At 58.4% G+C, this 22833-nt stretch overlaps 1 protein-coding gene across 2 annotated transcripts; it reads right to left on the reverse strand.

The window, feature by feature from the left end:
• Positions 1 to 773: 773 nt before the first annotated feature.
• Positions 774 to 19077, reverse strand: RNASET2 (ribonuclease T2). 2 transcript variants are annotated; one of them, XM_047093124.1, is made up of 10 exons: positions 18953 to 19077; positions 18651 to 18782; positions 17714 to 17774; positions 15886 to 15941; positions 14297 to 14354; positions 11503 to 11570; positions 6082 to 6195; positions 3941 to 3986; positions 2431 to 2505; positions 774 to 1183 (listed from the first exon to the last, which is right to left on the reverse strand). In XM_047093124.1, exons 2-10 carry the CDS (start codon positions 18725 to 18727, stop codon positions 992 to 994), a joined length of 747 nt encoding a protein of 248 aa, XP_046949080.1. In that variant the 5' UTR covers positions 18728 to 18782; positions 18953 to 19077; the 3' UTR covers positions 774 to 991. The 2 variants fall into 2 exon arrangements, with proteins under 2 accessions (XP_046949080.1, XP_046949081.1); XM_047093125.1 differs by lacking the exons at positions 15886 to 15941; positions 17714 to 17774 and having other exon boundaries at positions 18953 to 19076.
• Between the last annotated feature and the right edge of the window lie 3756 nt (positions 19078 to 22833).

Below are 22833 nucleotides of genomic sequence, written 5' to 3' on the forward strand. Positions count from 1 at the left end.
CGAGTAAATTCTATGTTAAGTGTTTGGTAAGGAAAAGAACCAGGACAGATAGATGGGTCGGATTTCAACCCACGCGGCCAAACACGTGTGAAAAGGGCCGAGAGCGAGGAGGAACGGCGTCGAGGGTCCCCAAAGCTCGGGAAGCCCATTTCACAGAGCCCTCCGTGTCCTCCGTTCATAGATGCGCCAGGTGGCGAGTCTGGGGAGCGCCTGCGGCCCCAACCGCCCAGCAGCAGAGCCATTTCGTCCTGCACCCAACGGAGGGGCGCGGTGTCCACGGGGGGAGCCCTGCCCTCGCGGCTACCCCCATCATGGTACTTCTGAGGACTGATTTGCCGGTGGCCCCCGCACTTCTGTGTCTGGGCTACGTCCTCACAGAAAGGAACCGAGGCAGGATTTGAACCGGTCTTCAGTCTGCAGGTCAGAGCACCGACGGGGCGGGCACGCCGGCCGGCACCTCGTCGCGCACCCAGTGTCCCCCGCGGCCCCTCAGAGCATCTCGCCTGCCAGCACCAGGCCCTCAGGGGACACACCCATGCGAGGCCATCGAGGGGGAGGGGGGGACGCAGGTGAACGTGTCCTGCCCCCTCTGGCCCCGAGGAACAAGACGCGTCCCCCTGAGGCAGCTGGCGGAGACACCCGGCCTGACGTCGGATCGTCGGCCTGATCCCGGCGTGAGGGCAGGAGGCCTCCCCAGCCCCCGGCAGGTGCCCGAACTCCGAGGGCGCCCGCCTCGTCTCGGATGCCGAAGCGCTCAGTAAGGGAGAAACAAGGAAAATCTGTATCCTTTATTCCAACCGCAGAGTGGGCGAAGGCCTAAGCCATTTCCTCCCCTCCGTGTCCCCACGCTGCACCCAGCCCTGCGGGGCCTGCGGATCGGCTCCCTGCGGCGAGGACGGCGAAACAGACAGGCTCCTGGGACGGCCATGAACAGACACTTCCGCTCTGGAGCTGCTTGTAGACATGCGGCCGTCTGTGACTCTCCCGCTTTTCAGTGTTTCCGAGTCTCGTCGGGTGGGGGGTAGAAGGCGGGGCCGTCCTCACAGACCTCCAGCCCCGGGCCCCCCGCTCCGGGCCGGCGGGACGCGGGCTCCTCGGGCTCCCCGGGCTCCGTGCAGTTGCGAAGCTGCAGCCCCTTGGTGAAGCACACCTCTATCTGGCCGATGGTCTGCACCTCCTCACCCTAGGAAGGGAAAGGGAAAGACGGAAAAGGATTCTGATCTCAGACGGTCATCGATGGCGTTGGAGTCCCAGGCCCTGAAGAGACAAGGGGTGACTGCAGACCCGGGGCTCCAGGCGCCAGGAACGAGCCCCTCTCTCCAATGGCACCACCCAAGGTGACGGGGCAGTGGGCCGCGGGGCCCGCCATCCGGCTCACCACCCAGACGCTCCCCGTGCCGGCCCGGCAGCCCTGTGTGCAGAGACACTGCTTAGACCCAGACACGCACACCTCTATGCACACAGCGGGTGTGTCACGGCATCGGGACGGGTGGTTTTGTACAAGAACTGGGTCCCTGGCATCCTGGTAAAAGGATTTAAGTCTTTACCAAAGCCGACGGAAAAAACTACAATTCACCCATGAGACAAATACCCACGACTGACGTGACCGAAACTAACGTAAACCCTGAGAAATTTTCTGACTCCGAACGTTCCAGACGCCCACCTCCCTGCTCCTGTCCCCCAGCAGCCCTTGCAGAACGCGCGTGCTCTTCTGCCGGGACGAAGTCTCAAGAAAACAAACCCCATCCTAGTGTGGCGTCAAAGAACAACCCGCTTTACGTATGAACAGAATCCCGGGTGGTTAACACACAGTGTCACATCGATTTCTGCTGTGCGACAGAGTGACTCACAGTAATGTACGTCACCCGGTGCTCATCACAGCAAGTGCCCCCCGTAACCCCCACCCGTGACCCCCCCACTGTCCCCTCTGCTGACCATCAGTGTGCCCTCTATAGCGAACACTCTTTCTTGGTTCGCCTCTCTTCCTTTGCTCGTTTGTTTCCTAAATTGCGCATTTCACTGGAGATCATGTGATATTTGTCTTTCCCTGACTGACTCGTTTCACAAGGCATCACACACTTGCACACGGCAAGATTCCATTGTCTTGTGGCTGTGTGATACTCCACCGTATAGACGCTACGTCGTCTTTATCCGCTCGTCAGTCGACGCTTGGGCTGCTTCCGTGATTTGGCTAATGGAGCTAACGCTGCTAGAAACATCCAAGAACATGTGTCCCGTCCGTGATGTGAAAACAGACATGGAATGTGCCTGTGCGCACGCACGCCCACGCCCCCCAACACACGCACACACAAACACACACACGCACAGCTCTGGCCCTGGGAACTCCGTGGTGACCACAAAGATGTCAAAGGAATTGAACTTGTCTCCTTGATAAAGACAGAAAGGACAACAACATGTAGCATATCTGACCGATTCTGGTGGAAGGCACTGGACTTTAGGGATGACTCCATATATGCTGGCAAGGGCGTCTTTAATGTCTGAAATCTGAAATGACACACGGTGCATTAGAAATGACACTTGGAAAAAAAAAATTAAAAAGATTCTGTGTCTCCCCGTCTCTCTGCCCCTCCCCTGCTCATGCTCTCTGTCTCAAAAATACATAAAAACATTAAAAACAAAGAAATGACCCTTGGCAAGAGGCAGTATGATGGCTCTGCCCCACGCAGACGTCGCTGATGCGCACAGCTGACACCAGGGCTCGCAGACGAGGCTCGGAGGTGCCGGGGAAGGGGCTGTCGCCTGCTTGGGCTCCACCCAGTGGCACCCACAAGTGCCCCCCCACAGTTTCCGTCCTCCCCCCGCCCAGCTCTTCTGTCCACACCCAGAGCCTGGGTGCTGCGCCCAAAAGCAGAGTCTCCCGAGTGCGGTCAGATCAGCTTTCGCCGCCCGGGGACTTCTGTCTGGGTCACAACCTGCTGCCTCTGCCACCTAACAAAGCGCCTGCAGCACAGACGTCCGACGTCTGTTGTCCTCGGTGCCAGTATGTGCTTGAAATCAGTTCCCCGATGGGCACATTCTGGGCAGAAAGGAGCCCAGGGGACCGACGGGGCCCCGCAAACACCCTCTCGCAGGCGCAGCTGACGCTCTCGCCGCAGGGTCACCTGCCACCCCCGCTCTCACTGGAGGGAGGAGAACAGGGGAGCAGGAAGCCGACTGCGCAGGGGAGCCGGTTAATTTCACAGTCAAGAGACCTGCGAAGCGGCCCAGGACGCAGCCATGACGCTGGAGACAAGGAGCCGCTGAAACCAGTCACTTCACAGCTTTGTGTTAACCCCCGGGGACCCAAGTAGTTTAAATAGCGAAGATAGGCCCTCTAAAGCGGGAGTCAGCAAGCTTATTCTGCCAAGGCCCAGAGTGAGCGCTTCAGGCTCCGGGGGTCACTCAGACGCTCCCCGTCCGACCCCTGAGCCGTGTGGGCGACCGCAGGTGGCCGCGGAGAAACGGCTGTGGCCGCGAGCCGGGAGGAGCCTGTTTATGAAAACGGGTTGTCCTGAGCGACGACACTTAGCTTCCGTATTTGCCTCCCAGACAGCACGATCTGGTCGCGGTTACACGACTATCGTTTTACTAGGACAACAAAATCAACTCCTGGGCCTTCTTCTTCACACAGAATACCGCGAAAACCGAATGTGCTTCTCAAACGCATCCGGCACCTGCCCTGCGCGAGCCCAGAACTCGCTTCTCACCAGGGGACCGCGAGTCCGTGCTTCAAAGTCATGGGCGTAAGCCGTTTTCAGTTTACATTCAACGTGCACAGGGAAGCAGAATTCACATAAAATCTATCGGAAACCTAACAGCGGAATAGGAGGGGGCCTGTCTGGGTCACTGCAGAACCCCAGTGTCACTCACAGGAGGCAGTGACGCGGGGCCGCTGCCGGGTGTCCCCGTGCTGGGTCAGGGGGCTCCACGTGAGACTTACCTGGTAGTAATTGATAGACGGCTTTATTCCCAACTTTTGGAGCATGCTAAAATTTAAAGGTAGAAAAATTACTTGTATCGTGCGGTACGTTTTCCTTTCTTGTTCTTCTCAAACATCCTATTTCATAACAAAAATTAAGACAGTCGGCACAGAGAGCACTTGCCGTCTACACCCTGGGCGATAAGCCTGTGAGCAAGGACAGCAAATAAAGAGCGCTCGTGCTCCCCGACCACCCCTCACCCTCAGCGCACACTGCCGATCCGGCTCTCTCTCGAGCACGGGGTCCTTCCCAACGGCGTTCCGGAGGGCAGGATGCCAGGGGGTTGGCACACACGGGACCACCTACGGGCCACGGCTTTTCAAAAGATAGTTAGCAACTGATTTGGGATCCCAGGCTTCTCCCGGAAAAACCACACCTGAGCAAACCCTTACGTACATTCAAACACCCACAGACCCGACTCATTTCCCAAAGCACACGGTTTTGACCAGCCACCCCGTCAAAATAGCATATGGCTAGCTCCCTCATTCAGTTATGGAGCAGGAGATCAACAATTCTCAGATTGAGAATCCCCAGCCGGCACTCGAGCCCCCATCATGCCCCCGCCGCTCCCCCCCCCCCCCCGCCCGATCATCTGGGCTACGATCACACAGAGCGGACACAGAGACCTGGGCTGCCTCTCTGGACGCCGACACGGCCAGGGAAGCCTGCTCGAGGAAAACCAGACTGACCAGGGCACGCCTGCTCCGGCCGCGAATTCTGGCAACGCTATCTGCCGCGTTAACAGGGCAGTTTTTGTAAAGAGGACCCCAACAAGCATCTGCATCTCTGCTGGAACAGGCAGGACGGGGTAGTGGGCAAGGTCCTTAGGGCCCTAGAAATAAACGTGCCCTCGCCTTATCCACGCACAGTAAACACATTTCAAAGCCTCTGTGCTCTAGAAGTACAAAACTTTGCAGATTTTTAAATATTTCTTTCAAGTTGCAGCATTAATGTTCTGAACATATTGGGTTAAGTAATACAAAACTTGGGGCGCCCGGGCGGCTCAGTTGGAGGAGCGTCTGGACATGGGCTCGGGTCGTGATCTCATGGTTCGTGGGTTCGAGCCCCACGTCGGGCTCTGCGCTGACAGCTGGGAGCCTGCTTGGGATTTTCTCTCTCCCTCTCTCCGCCCCTCCCCTGTCTCTCTCTCTCAAAATAAATAAACATGAAAACAAAATTAAAACAAAAAAACAAGCACAAGCTCTGAGGCCGTGTTTGCAGGCTATGCCCCTGCAATGCCGTTCCCCCCAAAGGCACCGCCTGCCCATTCCAGCACTGGGCCGGTCCCGTCCGAACCCCGGGGGCTGCACGGCCCTGATGACAGTGAAACAGAGGACCAGCTGTGCGGGACGGGACACTCCCCTTGCGGGCGTCCCTGCACGCCGAGGGAGCAGAGCGGGCGTCTAGGGAACGGACGGAGGCTTGTGCGTCTTCTCGGCAACCGTGACCTCAGAGCTGACACACAGGTGATCGGCACGGGTGCCTGGTGGGATTCTGGCTTGTTCTGACCAGAGCAGATGGTAGAATTTCCTGTCGTGGCCTTGAAAATGAGGTCACAAGTGTATTATGACTCAGGTGAGGAAGAGTACGAATTCCTCGCACGCTTGGTCCCAGAAGCGTCTGGATGGCGGCCGGCCAGCCTCCCCACCCGATCTCTCGGTGACGGGCCGGGCCCTGGTGGGCGGGAGGGGGGGCCCCCGTCCCCGGCAGGGACATCGGTGGCCGTGAGCCAGCCTCCTCTCGTCTCCGGAGTGCAGGCACGGGGCAGGCGGTGTGGGATTCCGGGTCGGGGTCACTTTGACCGCGCCAGGAGTCCTGCCCGCATCCCCGCCCTGCCTGTTCCAGGGCCACCACAGCAGGGCCCCAAACGCTTGGTGACGCGCAGTCGACACAAACTGTCGTCGTGTTAGCGCAAGATCCCAGCCAAAAGATGCACGCCCCGGTCGGTCTGGTTCCCTCAGGCCTACTCTGTGTCCAAGGACGTTAGGGCCCAGAGGGGCCCTCGGTCTCCGGACGGCGCGGTTCCAGGCTCATCCCCAGGCCGGAGAGCCGGCTGCGGAGGGTGGCACCCACGAGGCCCAGGCCCCAGAGGGTCCCCTACCTGTTAAGCGCCAGCTTCTGGTACAGGTCCAGGCCTCCCCCGAAGTATCTCTTCTGAGAGTTGAGGGTGTCCACCTGGGCCGCACACGTGCCATGCTTCTCCCACTCGTGCTGCCTGTGAGAGAAGTTTTGCAAAAACCTCGGGTTAAAAGTCAGGAAACAAATTCGCAAGGAAATCGTTCACGCCCGGGACGGGACGTTCAACACGCACGACGTTTCTTACACAAAACAAGAGGGTAAAGTTCCTTCTGTGCGACACACGCGGTGCCGGATTGCCCTGCAGGGGGACACGAGGCCCCAGGGGCCATGAGACCCCGTCACGCCTGCACCGTCACCCCCTGCCCAGAGACCCTCACACAGCAGCCCATTAAGCAGGTGCTGCTGGCAAACACGAATACGTATCCCAGAGAAACATTCGTATCGATAACCACTCCTCGGGCTTCGCTGCAGATTTAACCGCGAGATGCTTTCACACTCCTCATTCGCGCCCACAACTCTGCAAGGCGAAACTACCACTGGCTTAGAAATGGGGAAACTGAGGCTCAGAGGGACTAGCCAGGCGCCCCGCTGAGGCCAGTCAGCCAGGAAGCCCAGAGTCCACGTGCAGGGCCCTATCCGGACGCCCGGCAAATGTGAGGTGTGCCGCCCGCAGGGGACGACAGGGGCCGCTCGGGTGTCGGCCACCCGCAGCACAGAAGGACAAGAAGGCTTCCTCTAGATCATCGGTGATTAGTTCGTAAGGTTTCAGCGAACCGCGTTCACGCCGGCACTCGTAGGGGGGTCGTATGCCGTCTCACAAAACACAGTCCAAAGTGCACTCGTCCGCTGGTGAAACCCCCACGGCGGCGGCTCTGAGTGACCACAGGGCTACAAGCAGCGACTCTCTCCAGACCACGGAGGCGGCGGGAAAAGACACACACGTGTGAACAACTTTCTTCGTCTAGAGCAGCTTCCAGAATGAATCGTCTGACAGCTGCCCACGTCCTACGGGCTAGAAAAGGAGGGTCTTGCCAGCTGCACGCTTCTTTTTGGAGCCCGTGCAGGAGGGCGCTGGCGGACGACGCGGGACGAGTGCGGAGGCCTAGCACACTGGCCAAACGGCTCCTGGCTTGTAAGAAATACCCAGCGAACGTCAATCATTGTTGTTTTGGGATCAAGCTTAACTCAATACCGCTGAAGGATCAGAATCTATTATTGTTAACGTGGTTCCAACATTTAATCCCACGTCACTTGGAATCGGGCATCTTTCATCTCACACAGAGTTGCCAGTTACCACTGGGGAGTGACCACCGTGAGTGGACCTGGGGGCCGCCATCCCGGGCTGCCTGGCCCTCCTGCAGGACGGGAGGCGCGCGCCCCTCCGGGCGGCCGAGGCCCAGGGACACCTCCCACGGTGAGGCCGCTCGCCTAACTGGGCGACCCCAGCCCTCGTTCTTTTCCATACAAGCATCAAAAACCATCAGAAACCAAAGAAAAATCCTACTTTGCAGAGGGCTGTGTACGTGGTATTTCTCATAGGGCTAATCTTACTGATAGACTTGATCTCAGAGGATTATCTCAAGGGGGCAGTGACACCAAGACCCCGGACTCTGCACCCCCGACTCCCATCTGGGACTAAACAGGACACTTTTCCTCCAGGAGCCCTCCTCGGCCTCCGGCTCCCAATGACAAAGCCGAGGCAGACACTCTCGAAGCTCACACAGGAGAGGCGACTTGGGCAGCAGGGGAGCGGTGACCCGAACGCCACACTCAGGAGGCAGTGACGCAGAGTGGTGCAGTCAGTCCCCGCGTGTCCCCATCCCCGGGAGCTCTGGGGAGTATAAATACCATTAGCGCACGATGTTTACCTTTGGGCTTGGAACTGAAGTTTTCAAATGTGCCGTTTAACTATCCAACCTGAAAAAGTATCATTTTGCCTTTATTAGAGCCCAAAACTACATGTGTGCTCTGCCCACGTTACTCGGATTAAATGTTCGAGGGCCCCAATCAGACAGCCCTCTTTACGCGTACCTGTTGATTTATTTTTAAGTCACCCGGCAGTCTGCTTGACTCTGTCACAGAACATTGGAACAAGTGGAAAAGCTGTATTTTGCACACTTAGCCCAGATCCGTCATTTGTTCAGTACGATGTGAAGGCCTGGGCACTTTTTCCACTGTGTTTCCATCTCGACTTTATCTACCGTGAAACCGTTTTCTAGAACACAGCTGTGCAGCACGTGCCTGGAGACCTGCACCATTCACGTCCCAAACTCTGAGTGGTTTTCTCCGCCAAAGAGACGATTTCGACCTACAGACCTGGGTACGTTAAAGCCGCGTCCCTGCCACACACCCGGAGTGAGATCTCAGCCGGGGCACCGGGGGGTGGGGGACGGGGATGGGGGACTGGGGGTACAGGGGGTGCGGGGGTTCGGGCATCACTGCCACTCTACGTGGTTGCAGAAAGCTTCTGTCTAAATTGAATTCCTTTCCTGAACAGTCTTCACAATATCTCCAAACGGAATTAATCATCTTGGACAACATCTGAATAACTGTAACGTGAATCATGAGTTGCCACATAGGGGCAAGACAGAAAATCATTGTTTTCGGTTAACCTAATGTAAATAAAAGGAATGTTAATTGTACCTTCTTCAAAAGCAATGATTTAAGAAGCGATGCTGAATTAAACACAGCATTTTTCTCCTTGGCTCACCTCCCGCCACACTCAAAAGACGGTCCTGGGCCAGACCACGGACTGAGCCACAGGTGGGACCTCCCTCTCCTCCCTAAGTCATAGCATGAGACAGCCACCTTCGTCGGCACATCTTCTCTTTGCTCGACGTGTCTCGGGACAACAGCACAATGTCTTTAGGAAACACTCTCTGCGGGAGTTGCAGTGACTGCCTCTTAGATACGCACATACCTATCTGGGTTTAGTGAAACCTCAGGAGAGGAAGAGTCTAAACAAAGTGATGAATGAAATACGGATGAAGCACAAGCCTAAAAGGTAAATTCCCTTTGCTCTCATGTTTTAGTCACCGGAGAAGGGCCCCGAGATAACATGCCAAAGAAAAGCCCTGCTGAGTGCTCCCAAGGCTCACTTGGTGCTTCCCAGCCCCGCTTAGTGCTCCCAAGGCTCCAATCGGTGCTCCCCAGCCCCACTCGGTGCTCCCTAGCCCTGCTCACTGCTCCCCGGGCCTGCTCAGTGCTCCCCCGGCCCCTCGCAGTGCTCCCAAGGCTCCAATCGGTGCTCCCCAGCCCCACTCGGTGCTCCCAAGGCTCCAATTGGTGCTCCCCAGACCCACTCGATGCTCCCTAGCCCTGCTCACTGCTCCCCCGGCCCCACTCGGTGCTCCCCGGCCCCACTCGGTGCTCCCTGGGCCTGCTCAGTGCTCCCCAGCCCCTCACAGTGCTTCCTAGGCCTCACTCGGTGCTCCCCAGCCCCACTCGGTGCTCCCAAGGCTCCAATTAGTGCTCCCCAGACCCACTCGATGCTCCCCAGCCCTGCTCAGTGCTCCCCCGGCCCCACTCGGTGCTCCCTGGGCCTGCTCAGTGCTCCCCCAGCCCCTCACAGTGCTTCCAAGGCCTCACTCGGTGCTCCCCAGCCCCACTCGGTGCTCCCAAGGCTCCAATTAGTGCTCCCCAGACCCACTCGATGCTCCCCAGCCCTGCTCAGTGCTCCCCGGCCCCACTCGGTGCTCCCTGGGCCTGCTCAGTGCTCCCCCAGCCCCTCACAGTGCTTCCAAGGCCTCACTCGGTGCTCCCCAGCCCCACTCGGTGCTCCCAAGGCTCCAATTAGTGCTCCCCAGACCCACTCGATGCTCCCCAGCCCTGCTCAGTGCTCCCCCGGCCCCACTCGGTGCTCCCTGGGCCTGCTCAGTGCTCCCCCAGCCCCTCACAGTGCTTCCAAGGCCTCACTCGGTGCTCCCCAGCCCCACTCGGTGCTCCCAAGGCCTCACTCGGTGCTCCCCAGCCCCACTCGGTGCTCCCCAGCCCCACTCGGTGCTCCCAAGGCTCCAATCGGTGCTCCCCAGCCCCACTCGGTGCTCCCAAGGCTCCAATTAGTGCTCCCCAGACCCACTCGATGCTCCCCAGCCCTGCTCAGCGCTCCCCCGGCCCCACTCGGTGCTCCCTGGGCCTGCTCAGTGCTCCCCCAGCCCCTCACAGTGCTTCCAAGGCCTCACTCGGTGCTCCCCAGCCCCACTCGGTGCTCCCAAGGCTCCAATCGGTGCTCCCCAGCCCCACTCGGTGCTCCCAAGGCTCCAATTAGTGCTCCCCAGACCCACTCGATGCTCCCCAGCCCTGCTCAGCGCTCCCCCGGCCCCACTCGGTGCTCCCTGGGCCTGCTCAGTGCTCCCCCAGCCCCTCACAGTGCTTCCAAGGCCTCACTCGGTGCTCCCCAGCCCCACTCGGTGCTCCCAAGGCTCCAATCGGTGCTCCCCAGCCCCACTCGGTGCTCCCTAGCCCTGCTCACTGCTTCCAAGGCCTCACTCGGTGCTCCCCAGCCCCACTCGGTGCTCCCAAGGCTCCAATTAGTGCTCCCCAGACCCACTCGATGCTCCCCAGCCCTGCTCAGCGCTCCCCCGGCCCCAGTCGGTGCTCCCTGGGCCTGCTCAGTGCTCCCCCAGCCCCTCACAGTGCTTCCAAGGCCTCACTCGGTGCTCCCCAGCCCCACTCGGTGCTCCCAAGGCTCCAATCGGTGCTCCCCAGCCCCACTCGGTGCTCCCAAGGCTCCAATTAGTGCTCCCCAGACCCACTCGATGCTCCCAAGGCTCCAATTAGTGCTCCCCAGACCCACTCGATGCTCCCCAGCCCTGCTCAGCGCTCCCCCGGCCCCACTCGGTGCTTCCGAGGCCCCACTCGGAGCTCCCCGACCCCACTCGGTGCTCCCCAGCCCTGCTCAGTGCTCCCCCGGCCCCACTCGGTGCTCCCTGGGCCTGCTCAGTGCTCCCCCAGCCCCTCACAGTGCTTCCAAGGCCTCACTCGGTGCTCCCCAGCCCCACTCAGTGCTCCCAAGGCTCCAATTGGTGCTCCCCAGCCCCACTCGGTGCTCCCAAGGCTCCAACTAGTGCTCCCCAGACCCACTCGATGCTCCCCAGCCCTGCTCAGTGCTCCCCCGGCCCCACTCGGTGCTCCCTGGGCCTGCTCAGTGCTCCCCCAGCCCCTCACAGTGCTTCCAAGGCCTCACTCGGTGCTCCCCAGCCCCACTCGGTGCTCCCAAGGCTCCAATTGGTGCTCCCCAGCCCCACTCGGTGCTCCCCAGCCCTGCTCAGCGCTCCCCCGGCCCCACTCGGTGCTTCCGAGGCCCCACTCGGTGCTCCCCGGCCCCACTCGGTGCTCCCCGGCCCCACTCGGTGCTCCCCAGCCCTGCTCAGCGCTCCCCCGGCCCCACTCGGGGCTCCCCGGCCCCGCATCCTGCTATGGACTCAGTGGCTGCTGCCCTTACCAGAAATGGCTGTGATTTAGCGGATGGAGCACATCAGGCCAGTACATCTTCATTTCCGGCAGGAGGTCCTGTGCGGGGGGGAAAAAAAAATCTGTGTAGGACCTAACAGCTCAAAACCTACCAGGCAAATCTGACAAACTAGTACGTTAGAAGAGATGAAAAGATTCTGCCTCACTCTGCAGGAGACTTTTCTTAAGACACGTGTGAACACGAAACCTGACTAATCACAGAAGTGTGTTTGAAAACGCAAGCGCTCGTAGGTGAGTGGGTGAAGCGGCCGTGCAGACAGGGAACACTACTGCCCAGCTCTAAAGAGACACGGCCATCAGCCAGGAGGGGACGCGGGGGAGCCTTCAAAGCAACAACCAAGCGGAGGCAGCCAGTCTGAAAAGGCTGAATGATTCCAAGCGTGCGACGCTCCAGAGAAGACAGAAGATCGGAGACGGTGGAAGGGTCAGTGGGGTCAGGGGCTGGCGGACGGAGGGGGGAGTACGTGGAGAACGGGGGATTTCCGGGCGAGGCTACCCCGTAGGATACAGCGGTGGACACACGTCATATGGGTCAGGACCCCAAAACTACATGACACGGAGCGCACCCAATGGGAACCGTAAGTTCTGCGAGTGATGAGGCACCGATACCGTAACGAGGGTCCCGCACGACGCCAAGGCGTTAACAACACACGACTGTCTGCGTGTTGGGGGCACATACGTGGGCAGGCTGGTCTCCACTTAATTTTCCTGCTTTAGGTTTCTGAAACTGCCCTAAAGAGTAGCATCTACTCGTTAAAAGGAACAACACAAAATACGGGCTCCGTGCGGGCTGGGCAGTCTGCGCCCCCCGTACCACAGTTTCCCTAAATTGAACGGTGCTCAGGCTTATGTTCCAATTTCCACAAACTCCCGGGACCAGAAATAAAGTGAAACCGTGTGGAAACAAACTCAGGACGACTTGGCTCTACCCACCAGTCGCGGAACCACCGGGCCCCCCCCACCCGCTCCCCCGCCCCAGCCAGCCCCGTCTTCCAGAAAGCTGCCCGTCTCTCGGTGTCCCCGTCCCCGTCTTGCACCCCCCACACTCTGGCTTCAGCCCCCGCCAGCACCGAGGGGGCGGGGGGAGCGGCCCGCTTTCCTCAGGGACCACCGCTGCCCTGGGCCGTGTGCGACAGAGCAGGTGCCCCGGCACCGACCTGAACGCCTCCCCGCTTTGACCCCCAGGCCGCTCCCTCCAAAGGGTACTTCCAGCCTTCCTTTGATGAACCCCCATCCCCGGCTCCCCCCCGCCCCCCCTTCTGGCTGCTGCTTCACAAGCCCCGTCTCTCCTGCTTCTCTGTCCTGCTTTTCTCTGTCCTGCTCCTCTGTTAACCCTTCGGCTGCCCCAGGCTCGCTCCTGCTGTCCTCCCCGTCCCCGTGCTGAATTCCCCAGCCGCGCACTGGTCACACCGAAGGTCCTCCCCGGCCCACACCTCTCTGCTGGCACACACACGTGACCCACCCGGACGTTTCTGGGGCACTGCACCTGCAACAGGCTGCCTGCGGAAGCCCAGTCCCCTGCCGGGCCCGTGTCAGGAAGGAGACGACACCCGGCCTCAGCTCCTGTCCTGAGTCCCACCTGATGCTCCCCTCCAGCCAGTCCCCCAGCCCTGTTCATTCCACTTCCGGCTCCCCTCTTGCCGTGCATTCCCACAGCCTCTCCCCGCTCAGCTCTTCACCCCTGCCTCGTCCCCCCATGCCCGCCGCCCAGCCGGCAGCCAGGGCGGCTGCTGGGACACGCGGGTCACGTTCACTCTGCGGCCTGAATGCTCTGGGCACTCAGCGCCGTCACAGCACCAGTGACCTTGTATTTCCACGCGCAGGTCACAGGACTCTAGTCACGAACGAGCCCGCGGGATCGGGCGAGCTGACCCGCGTGCGGGAAGGATGTCTGAAGAGTGGGACGTGACCAGGCTTTGGGGCACACTAATAATTCTTACAGATGGTCCTCAGACCCCGGCCTCCAGGCTCAGGCGACCGAAGGTCCCTCACAGGAAGGGAGGAGGAGCAGAGGAAACCCTTTGGACTAGAGCAGTTAGAACGATCTGTTAGAACTAACTGCCTTGCCCTTTTGGGGGCCGTATCTTCACGGGAAGGAACCTAGTTTTAGCACATCCTGATGCTACCCCATGTTTTCAGGGAGGCCCCAGCAACCTGTAAACCCAGGTACTAGTTAGATCACACACGGGGGGTCGCCCGCATCCCACGAGGAAAGGTAAGCGCCCCTGCGGGTGTGCATACGCAACGGAGACCTTCTACGGGCAGAGCTCGCCAAAGCCACTCCCTGGGCTATTCTGTGACAGGGGCGGTTGTGCTGGAAAGGCCCAACCCTTCCTCCCTGGCCCTACTCAGAAACCCACCCGCCACAGCCAGAAAGGACAGGCGTGGTGCCGTGTGTCTGTCCTCCGAGCCAGAGCTGTCTAGAAATGCTAACCACAGCAAGCCGACCAGGAGTCACAGGGGACCGGGGACTAACGTGGGCTGGCAGGAGACGGCCAGGGCCGTCTCCGCTCACGTCTGCTTTCACTTTGTACAGTTCACTTGGAATGGTTTGCGCCCAGGGCAGAGGAGACCACGTAGTTCGAATTTAACTTGTGGGACTGTCTTAGCTATCAGTAGATACGAAAAATATGCCAAGGGTTCAATCTTGGTGAATAACGCTCGGGAGTCCTCATTTTCAAACATGACCTTGAGGGCACGCTTGCGGAGAAGAGAGTTAACTGAGTCCAATGCTCTACAGCAGCGACACGACTAAAAGTTTGTACCTTAATCTCTTGGAAGTTAAAGTGCCACGATCTGTTACACTCTTCCGCTTTGTCAGGCCTGGAAATTAAAATTAAAAACAACAGAAATTAGTCTCGGTCGAGATGGGTTCCAAAAGGCAGGAGGAAACACTTCCATTAAGGTCTGCAGAGAGCAAAGGAAGAGAAACCGTCACATGGTGCGAGTCGCTTAACAAAGACACTCAGGTATCAGCGGTCCCGGTTGCGCGTCTTTCAAAGACATCGTCCAGGAGAAAGGCCAACAGGAAGCAAACTGAACAACCCGGTAGGGGGCGCTCTGGAGTCAGGGTGGGGTCTAAGTCAACTGCCCTCTGACAATCTCCCCTGCTGCTGCGCAGACCAGCAAGTTCCCCTCTCTTCCAATGGCGATGAGGGCGAATGAGGACATACGTAACGGGCTCAGGCAGTGGCTGGCAACGACCCGGGATCGGCTAGCACGATTTCTTAAACCACCAAGCAAGCGTACCCTCCGACTTCCCTTTGTCTGCCTACTTCGGGACACGCCAACTTCCTGTCTTCAGATGAGTTCCCAAGGCCACCAAATCTACTTTCCGACCCCTGAGTCAACAGGCTGGCCCAGCAACCCGAAATCGGTGCAGCCCCACGGGGACGAGAGCAGTGCTGTGCACCGTCCTTCCAGCCACAAGCAGACTGGCAGGTACATCAGCAGGACCCAAGAAGGCCAAGGTCCCGGAGACGAGTGTCGGGGTCACTGGTGAGTCTGGGGCGAAGGAGGGGCCAGAGCCCGGGCCCCAGTCCCCAGTTTAATTTGCTTCCCACAAAACCCTGTTCCTGAGGAGCAGGCCTGTGCCAGCAAAGGCCAGCATGGCCCTCCTGTCATGGGAGCGGCAGGATGAGGCACCCCTATGACGGGGCAGAGTGATGTGTGCGGTTAAACATCACGAGAATATGCACAAATAGGGAAACGATAAACAGAACGCAGGCAAAACCAGAAAAGTGAATTTGGGCACTGTGACAGGTGCCAACGTAGATACGTGTAATAAACGAGTGGGTCACTTGGGTATTTACTTTTATATATCTACTCGTTGCCCCCAAAAGAAGGACGAAATGAGGAAATTACAGTTAGTCGTCTTAAAATGGGCCCAGAGTCCCTAAATGCATGTTTAAGCCAGATCGTTACTGTCCTATCAAGACAGAACCGAACAGCAACAAAATCAGGGTTATTTCGGAAAGACTGAAGACGCCATAAATAAGGATTTGGTCTAGCGAATAAACTCCTAACAAAAATCACGAGTGTAACCGTTTGGACCGGCCTCAAGCTACTTTCAGGTTGGCTAGCTTCTTTTTCCCGTTTCAATTTTTTTTTTTAATTTTTTAAATGGTTATTCATTTTTGACAGAGTCAGGGCCTGAGTGGAGGAGGGGCAGAGAGAGAGGGAGACACAGACTCGGAAGCAGGCTCCAGGCTCCGAGCTGTCAGCACAGAGCCCGACGCGGGGCTTGAACTCACGGAACCGCGAGATCATGACCTGGGCTGAAGTGGGACGCTTAACCGACTGAGCCACCCAGGCGCCCCTTCCTGTTCACATCGGAATCACACTAAGGGCTTGCCATAATCCGTGTATCGTCCAGTAGTCCGGAGGGTCTCTGCAGTCCTTTCCAACTTCCTGCAGAGAAAGGAGAACACAGAGCAAATAATCAGTTTCACTGTTTATTTAGATACACGTAGCACCTTTCCCTTCTTTTCAAATATACCACCAGCCATAGGCAGGACCCACACAAACCAGCCCCCAGGGGATCTGGGGAGGATTCCGGTGCGGCCCTACATGGGGGGGTGTGTCGGACCTGGAAGGAGGGGTCCAATCTCACACAATTACTCGACAGAACTGAAACCTCAGTTTTGCTTTGCCTTTCTTCTTTTTAAACGTGTCCTCAGATTAAGTCAGCCTGATGGAAGCACTCACTTGCCCATAATTTTCGTGACGTGTAACCCAAAATACCCGTGTGGGGATGACGACACCCAGCTAAACTCAAGGGCGTTCAGGCTCCAGGTCCGAACGCAGTAGTGCTACAAGTATGGAAACTGCGAACATTCCGAGCAAAGACACCAAGGTGAGGAAGGGACAATGAAGATAAGTTCACAGAGGTAAACCCCAGTGGCATACTCTCCCGGGACCTCCAAAGTGTTTAGCTAAAGTGGAGTTTTTCCGAAACAGCCGACCATCAAGAACTACACTGGCCGTCAGACCAGACGAGACCCAAGTCCTGCCCGTCGCCCCAGCAGGGAATAAGCCAATGAAAAGCGGGTGTGGGGGTCTAGTGAGGACAGGCGAGGCACCACGCGGATTCTCAGGCCTTTCCTCTCGGGGTCGCCTGGGCAGGGAGCAAGCTTCTGTCCCAGGTTGGTCTGGAAAGGAGGGAGGCTCTGGTTTAGGAGACCGGCCTGCGGAGGCATGAAAGGTACCCGCCACACGCCGAGGGGGCAGAAGGGCAGGACGACGCAGGGCAGGACCAGAGCAGGGGGCGTGAACCTCACCTCTCCCAACCCCCAGTTTCACCCCCCAGGAAACCACCACTGGCCACAGGAGCCCAGTGTCTCAGACGAGCCTGTAAGGGGGCGCTGGGGCGGCTTTTGTCCACCATCGGCAAGTACCAGTCAGTGCCCGGCATGTGCCCGAGGGCCTGGGCAGAGCACCGAGGAGGGTCGGGGAGAGAAAGACACATCCGTCGCCACACCTGCAATGCCCATGTCACTCATGCGGGGAAGGAGCCCAGAGACAGCCCCACTGCCCAGGAAGCTGCTCTGGCCAGAGTAATGACAGGTCCCCTCGTCAAGGCCACCCTGGATTGAAATTCCCTAACAATGACATTTCACGAGGAGTTGATTTTTTTTTTTTTTTTTTAATCTCAGTTCTAAAGCCTCAAGGGAGGAAAGCACTTCTGGTATATTTACAGTCAGGGCCCAGGAACACACCCACATTGGGTCACAGTAAGCCTCACCCACCAAACGAGCTTGTTCCCTGCCCCAGGGGCAAACCTTCTGTGTTCCCTAAGACTGGGGCTGTCCACACGCGGCCCCTCCCACCGGAACCTGGGGCTTACAAAGCTCACAAGGCCGACCTGCTGGGGGTGTGGGGGGCAGAGCCAGGTCTCCAGCAGAGCTCAAAGCTGGTCGCCAGCAACCCCGTTCGTTCTCCTCCCATCCAACACTCTACCCGGAGCTCGGAAACAGCACCAGAGCCAGAAAGACAAGGTACGGTGCGAGGTTCGGAAAACCAAAACCAGACAGAGCAGCCTCAGTGAGAGTAAGCGACAGATGGCCAGAAATGACACACCAGCTCACGAGGAAACATGCGTGTAAACGACTCTGCATGGGGCTTCGACGGAGGACGGCGGGGGCGGGGGGGGGTTGCGGTGTGGTTGAGATCAGAAAACTCACCTTGCACACTGTTACGGGCCAGTGGTGAACCATAATTAGCTTTTTCCACTCATGGTTGTCACTGTTAAAAGACAAAGGACTTACTTTTCAAGAACTGTTTTAAAGCTAAAGAAAAGTTAATTCATCTATCCATTCACGCCATTGTTCGTTCAACAAACACCGAGTGATTGTGACAGGCCGGGCACCACGGGGAACAAGGGACAAGTCCCCAGGCCCTCCTGTGGACAGAGGCGTTGCTGTGAGCAGGGGACCAAGTCCCAGGCATTCTTGGAGCACACATGGCAGTGAGGGAGACAGTGACGGTGGTAGCCAAGAAAACACACACGGTACCCCATGGTGATGAGTAACAAAGAATATAGGGGCGCCTGGATGGCTCAGTCAGTTGAGGGTCCAAGTCTCGGTTTCTGCTCAGGTCGTGATCTCACAGATGGTGACTTCGAGGCCCAAGTCGGGCTCTGTGCTGACAGTGCTGACCCTGCTTGGGATTCTCCCTCCCTCTCTCTCTCTGTCCCTCCCCTGCTCATCTGAGCACCGTTTCTCTTTCGAAATAAACATTTAAAAAAAAAAAAAAAGGAACATAAGTAAGGAAGAGAACAGGCATGTCAGCAGGGAGGAGGGGAGCTGAAATTTTAGACCAGAAAGCCAGGGACGGCACGGAGGGACGGGGAGGGGGGGGAACCATAAAGTGCCTTCCTCCTAAGGCTGGCCACGAGCCTAGAAACAGAACCATCACTGTCCGTCAACCTGAAAAGAGGAAGAACCAGCACTTCCCAGATACTACTGGAACCTAACCTAAATGCGCGTCGACAATCCCCGACGCGCCGCTCCCGCCCGCACCTGCACCCGCAAGGGCCGCGACCCCGACCCCACGCCCCGGGGCGCCGCGCGGGCCGGGCTGAGGCCGCACCAGGCGCTCGCAGCCGTGCAGGGGGCTCACCTGCTCGCGCCGCCCACGCGGCACATCGCCAGGCACAAGGCGCACAGGAGCAGGCTGCGAGCGGCTGCAGGCTTCATCCTGCCCGAATCCGGGGGGAGACACACAACGTCCGGCGCCGGGCCCTGCGTCTCCCTGCAAACGGGCAGAATTCCTGAAGCCCACCCACCTCTGACCGGCTGCAGGCCGCGTCCGCCGTCCCGAGGGGGCCCCCAGCCCGCCGTCCGGCGTAGGCCTCGGCCCCCGAGTCCGCCGTCCCGAGCGGGCCCCGAGCCCGTCGACCCCAGCCCGGGGAGCCGCCTCACCTGAGTCCCCCAGCCGCGCACGCGTCTCTGCCAGGGCTGCACGGCGACCCCCCGCCACCACTTCGCGGTCGCCGCAGCCCAGTCGCCGCCTCGAAGTGCGCCTTTCCGCTTCTGGGCCCCCGGCCCCGGACACGCCCCCGTAGGCGGGCACGCCCCCGGCCAGGCAGACACGCCCCGAGGCCCCTCCTCCAGGACACGCCCCCGGCCGGGCAGACACGCCCCCAGCTCGGCAGATACGTCCCTTGACGCCCGGAAGCTCCTTCGGCCTCGCAGACACGCCGCCCCCCGCCCCCTCCCGGCGCCTCGCCTCCGGCCCGGCCGCTCGCTCTCCACCCGCTCTTGCTCCTTGGGGAGGAGGTTTCCGCTTCGGCCTGGGTGCCGTCTGGCATCGTGTCCCTTCCTGTCCCGTACCGTGAGGTCGGCTTTAAAGGCCACCGTGTGCGGGCTGTTTGAATAAAATATGTATGTGGCTGTTCCGTGATGTCTGCTTCTCGCCCCGCACCGACCCCTTCCCCGGGGTGGGGGGTGGGGGCTCTGGCGCCGCATGGGGGGGGGGGGGAACGGGGTCAGGACGAGTCAGGTGTGGGAACCGGCTACCAGGGGCCCCGCCGTACCGTGGTGACCAGAGGTGGAGGCTCTGTGGCCCTAGTGAGACTGGGGAAGGGACGCTCGCCCAGGGGGTGCGGGGCGGTGGGGGGAGAAGCGGGTTTGTCCCTGCAGACGGACGTGGACGCTCGGGCTTTCTGGAAGCTGGCCCGCGGCCACGTGACAGCCACGGGGGCCTCCGCACGAGGGCGTGGGGAGGTGCCTGAGGGTGAGCCACGGCTCCCACAGGACATCAAAAGGGCAGGTGGGGAGGCGTCCGAGGAGGGGCAGCTTGTGAGGGAGCAGGTCCAGGGAGGCAGCGACCAGCAGCTGCCACTTTTGTGAACACATCATCAATGCTTACGCCTCACAGACTGAGACTAGGGACAGCTTCTGGGCGCTTTCACTCCTCCTGGTTTCCCCTTCCCAAGTCAACCTTGACAGGTCACACTGTAATGACGAAGTGCCCAAGCCCCAGTGGCTCCCACCTCCTCCCCGCCCCCCCCCCCAGATTGACCTGAGCTCTGGCTTCTAATGGCCCAGCAGTGGGGGAGCCCCGCCGTGGCTCTATGCCCTGGGGGTCTGATGTCCCATCGATTTTGGCCCAAACAGGTCACATGGCCAAGCCTGGCCTCAGGAGAGTAGAAAGTATCCTTCTCAGGGTGGGGGTGGGGGCTTGCAGCCACAGGGCAAACGTCTGGGACATACGGGGAACGGTGGCAAATAACTGGGGACAGCAACATGGTCTATAAACGAGGAGGCAGAAATAGGACCTCAAGCAAACCAGGTGGGCAAGTGAGGGGTGAGGCGTGTGGTCGTGTGGGATTGGGGTCAGAGGGCCCTATGCCGCTGCACAGAGGGGCAGCCTGCCGGGTGGCAGTGGGGGAGCGGGAAGCACAGGGGACACTCACACTTGACTGAGCAGCTGTGCGTGGGCAGGCAGCATCTGCTGCTGGGGAATTTGTCAGATGCGACTAATAAACACCAACACTCAGTTGTGGAACAATGGAGCGTGCGGAATGTCGGGGTGCAGAGTTTTCAAACATGTTCCTCACTGTCTGTGTGTGTGCTCCAGGAACGACACCCCGGGAGCCTGCAGGGTCCCGGCCAGCCCGGGAGAAGGGCCTCGTTGGGCTCAAAGCTCGTGTTTACTGGGCGTCTCCCAAACAGACAGCCTTGACCTAGGCCAGGGGGCTCAGGGTGGATGAGGGCTTCAGGTCAAATTCGCCTCGTTTTGGAGCAGGAGGCGCACAGAGGTCAGGAGCGTGTCCTCCGACGGCCGATCGTCTGGTATAAGTTACCATTCTCCCACCTGTTACCTGTGTAAACCTGGCTCCTCTAAGCCTCGGTTTCCTCGTTCGTAAAGTAGGAAAGCAATCCTCTCTAACAATGTGTCGTGATGATCAAAAGGGATGTCACTAGTGGCTTGGCACGAGCCCACTGAGCCCGGTGCAGGCTGGGAGTTCAGGGCTGCGTCCTCTCTCACCGCAAGCTCTCTGGACCCTGGGCTGGAGGGACGGACAGCAAGGTGCTCCAGGTGGGAGCTCTGCAGCTTGTTTCTTGGCCCTGAACCTGGCTTTGGGGGCGCTGGTTGTAGACCTTGTGTGTTAAGGGTGTGAGGGGCGACTGTGGCCCCCGTCTCTGCTGTGCTCATTCAGGGTTCTCAATCCCTAAATAACTTTGTCACCCTCCGGGGAATCTTATTTAAAAAAAAAAATCCTCTGCATTCTAAGTTATTTGTATGCTGAGATAGTTAGGACACTTTCCAGATGTTTTCCCTCTGACCTTTCTCGTCTTTTACTCCCAGGATGTGTGGCCTCCCCATGCAGTGTGGCTACGACCCTGGCAACTATTTTGTGGACGTGTTTGTTGTGGGCAGTGTCTACAACGCAAGAGGGATGGGAGACGAGCAGGGAGGCCAGACCAAGGTGTCTCCGGGTAAAGTTTCTTGAAGATGTGACTAATAGTTGGAACCGCAGGGAACAGACTTTCTGGAACAGAAAATGACTAAGTCAAACAGCATGAGACTCTGAACTGCGAAATAAAAGAGTATACAAACGGGGCTGCCTGGGTGGCTCAGTCAGTTAAACATCCTCGATCTCTGCTCAGGTCATGATCCCACGGTCCGTGAGTTCAGGCCCCGCGTCGGGCTCTGTGCTGACCGCTCAGAGCCTGGAGCCTGTTTCGGATTCTGTGTCTCCCCCTCTCTCTGACCTTCCCCCATTCATGCTCTCTGTGTCAAAAAATAAATAAACATTAAAAATAAATAAATAGGGGCGCCTGGGTGGCGCAGTCGGTTAAGCGTCCGACTTCAGCCAGGTCACGATCTCGCGGTCCGGGAGTTCGAGCCCCGCGTCGGGCTCTGGGCTGATGGCTCAGAGCCTGGAGCCTGTTTCCGATTCTGTGTCTCCCTCTCTCTCTGCCCCTCCCCCGTTCATGCTCTGTCTCTCTCTGTCCCAAAAATAAATAAACGTTGAAAAAAAATTTTTTTAAATAAATAAACAAACAAACAAACAAACAAACATAAAAAAAGAATATACAGTTGACTCTTGAACAACTCAGGGCTTAAGGGCATCAATGGTGTGCAGTCAGAAATCTACGTGTAACTTTGGACTCCCCCCAAAACTCAACTACTAATAGCCTGTTGACCAGATGCCCTACTGATAATGCAAACAGTTGATTGATACATATTTTGTATGTTGTACATACTGTAGTCCTAAAATAACGCAGAGAAAAGAAAATGTCATTTCTACGCTTGGATGGATACAACTTTGAAAGAACTGACTGGTTTAGTAAAAGAAGTCTACCCACCCAGAAGCTAGAAAGAAGGGCACACGCTTCGATTTTGCAATTGTTTTTACAGATCCTAAAAGACCTGGCTGTCCAGCAAAGCAGGTTGGCCGCACCATGTCCGGGAGGAAGGGGACTCATGACTCCATGACCCTACAGTCACAGGATTCCAAATAGGAGACTGTCTGGGCGTAGCCATCACCCCTCCACATGGGGCACCGCCTCCTTCAGGGTGCATGAAGCCGTATTAAATTTTATTTACTATTTCTTGAATTGTTTTGCGTTCAGTTATGTAAAATAAACTTTTCCCTCCCCTCATCATTGCCATCAAGCCTTTAATTTTTTTTTTTTTCAACGTTTATTTATTTTTGGGACAGAGAGAGACAGAGCATGAATGGGGGAGGGGCAGAGAGAGAGAGAGACACAGAATCGGAAACAGGCTCCGGGCTCCGAGCCATCCGCCCAGAGCCCGACGCGGGGCTCGAACTCCCGGACCGCGAGATCGT

Source organism: Lynx rufus, unplaced genomic scaffold, assembly GCF_022079265.1.
Source record: "Lynx rufus isolate CCGP_SWC_20201006 ecotype Redwood Valley unplaced genomic scaffold, mLynRuf1.p SCAF_32, whole genome shotgun sequence".
Lineage (NCBI taxonomy): Eukaryota > Metazoa > Chordata > Mammalia > Carnivora > Felidae > Lynx > Lynx rufus.

Excerpts from the sequence above, each read along its gene's own strand:
- RNASET2 (XM_047093124.1), bottom strand. The coding sequence starts at position 18,727 with ATGAAGCCTGCAGCCGCTCGCAGCCTGCTCCTGTGCGCCTTGTGCCTG. Across the intron at positions 11,571-14,296 it reads TTAACTTCCAAGAGATTAAG|GACCTCCTGCCGGAAATGAA; the intron begins GTACAAACTTTT and ends CCCCCCGCACAG. Across the intron at positions 6,196-11,502 it reads CTAAATCACAGCCATTTCTG|GCAGCACGAGTGGGAGAAGC; the intron begins GTAAGGGCAGCA and ends CTTCTCTCACAG.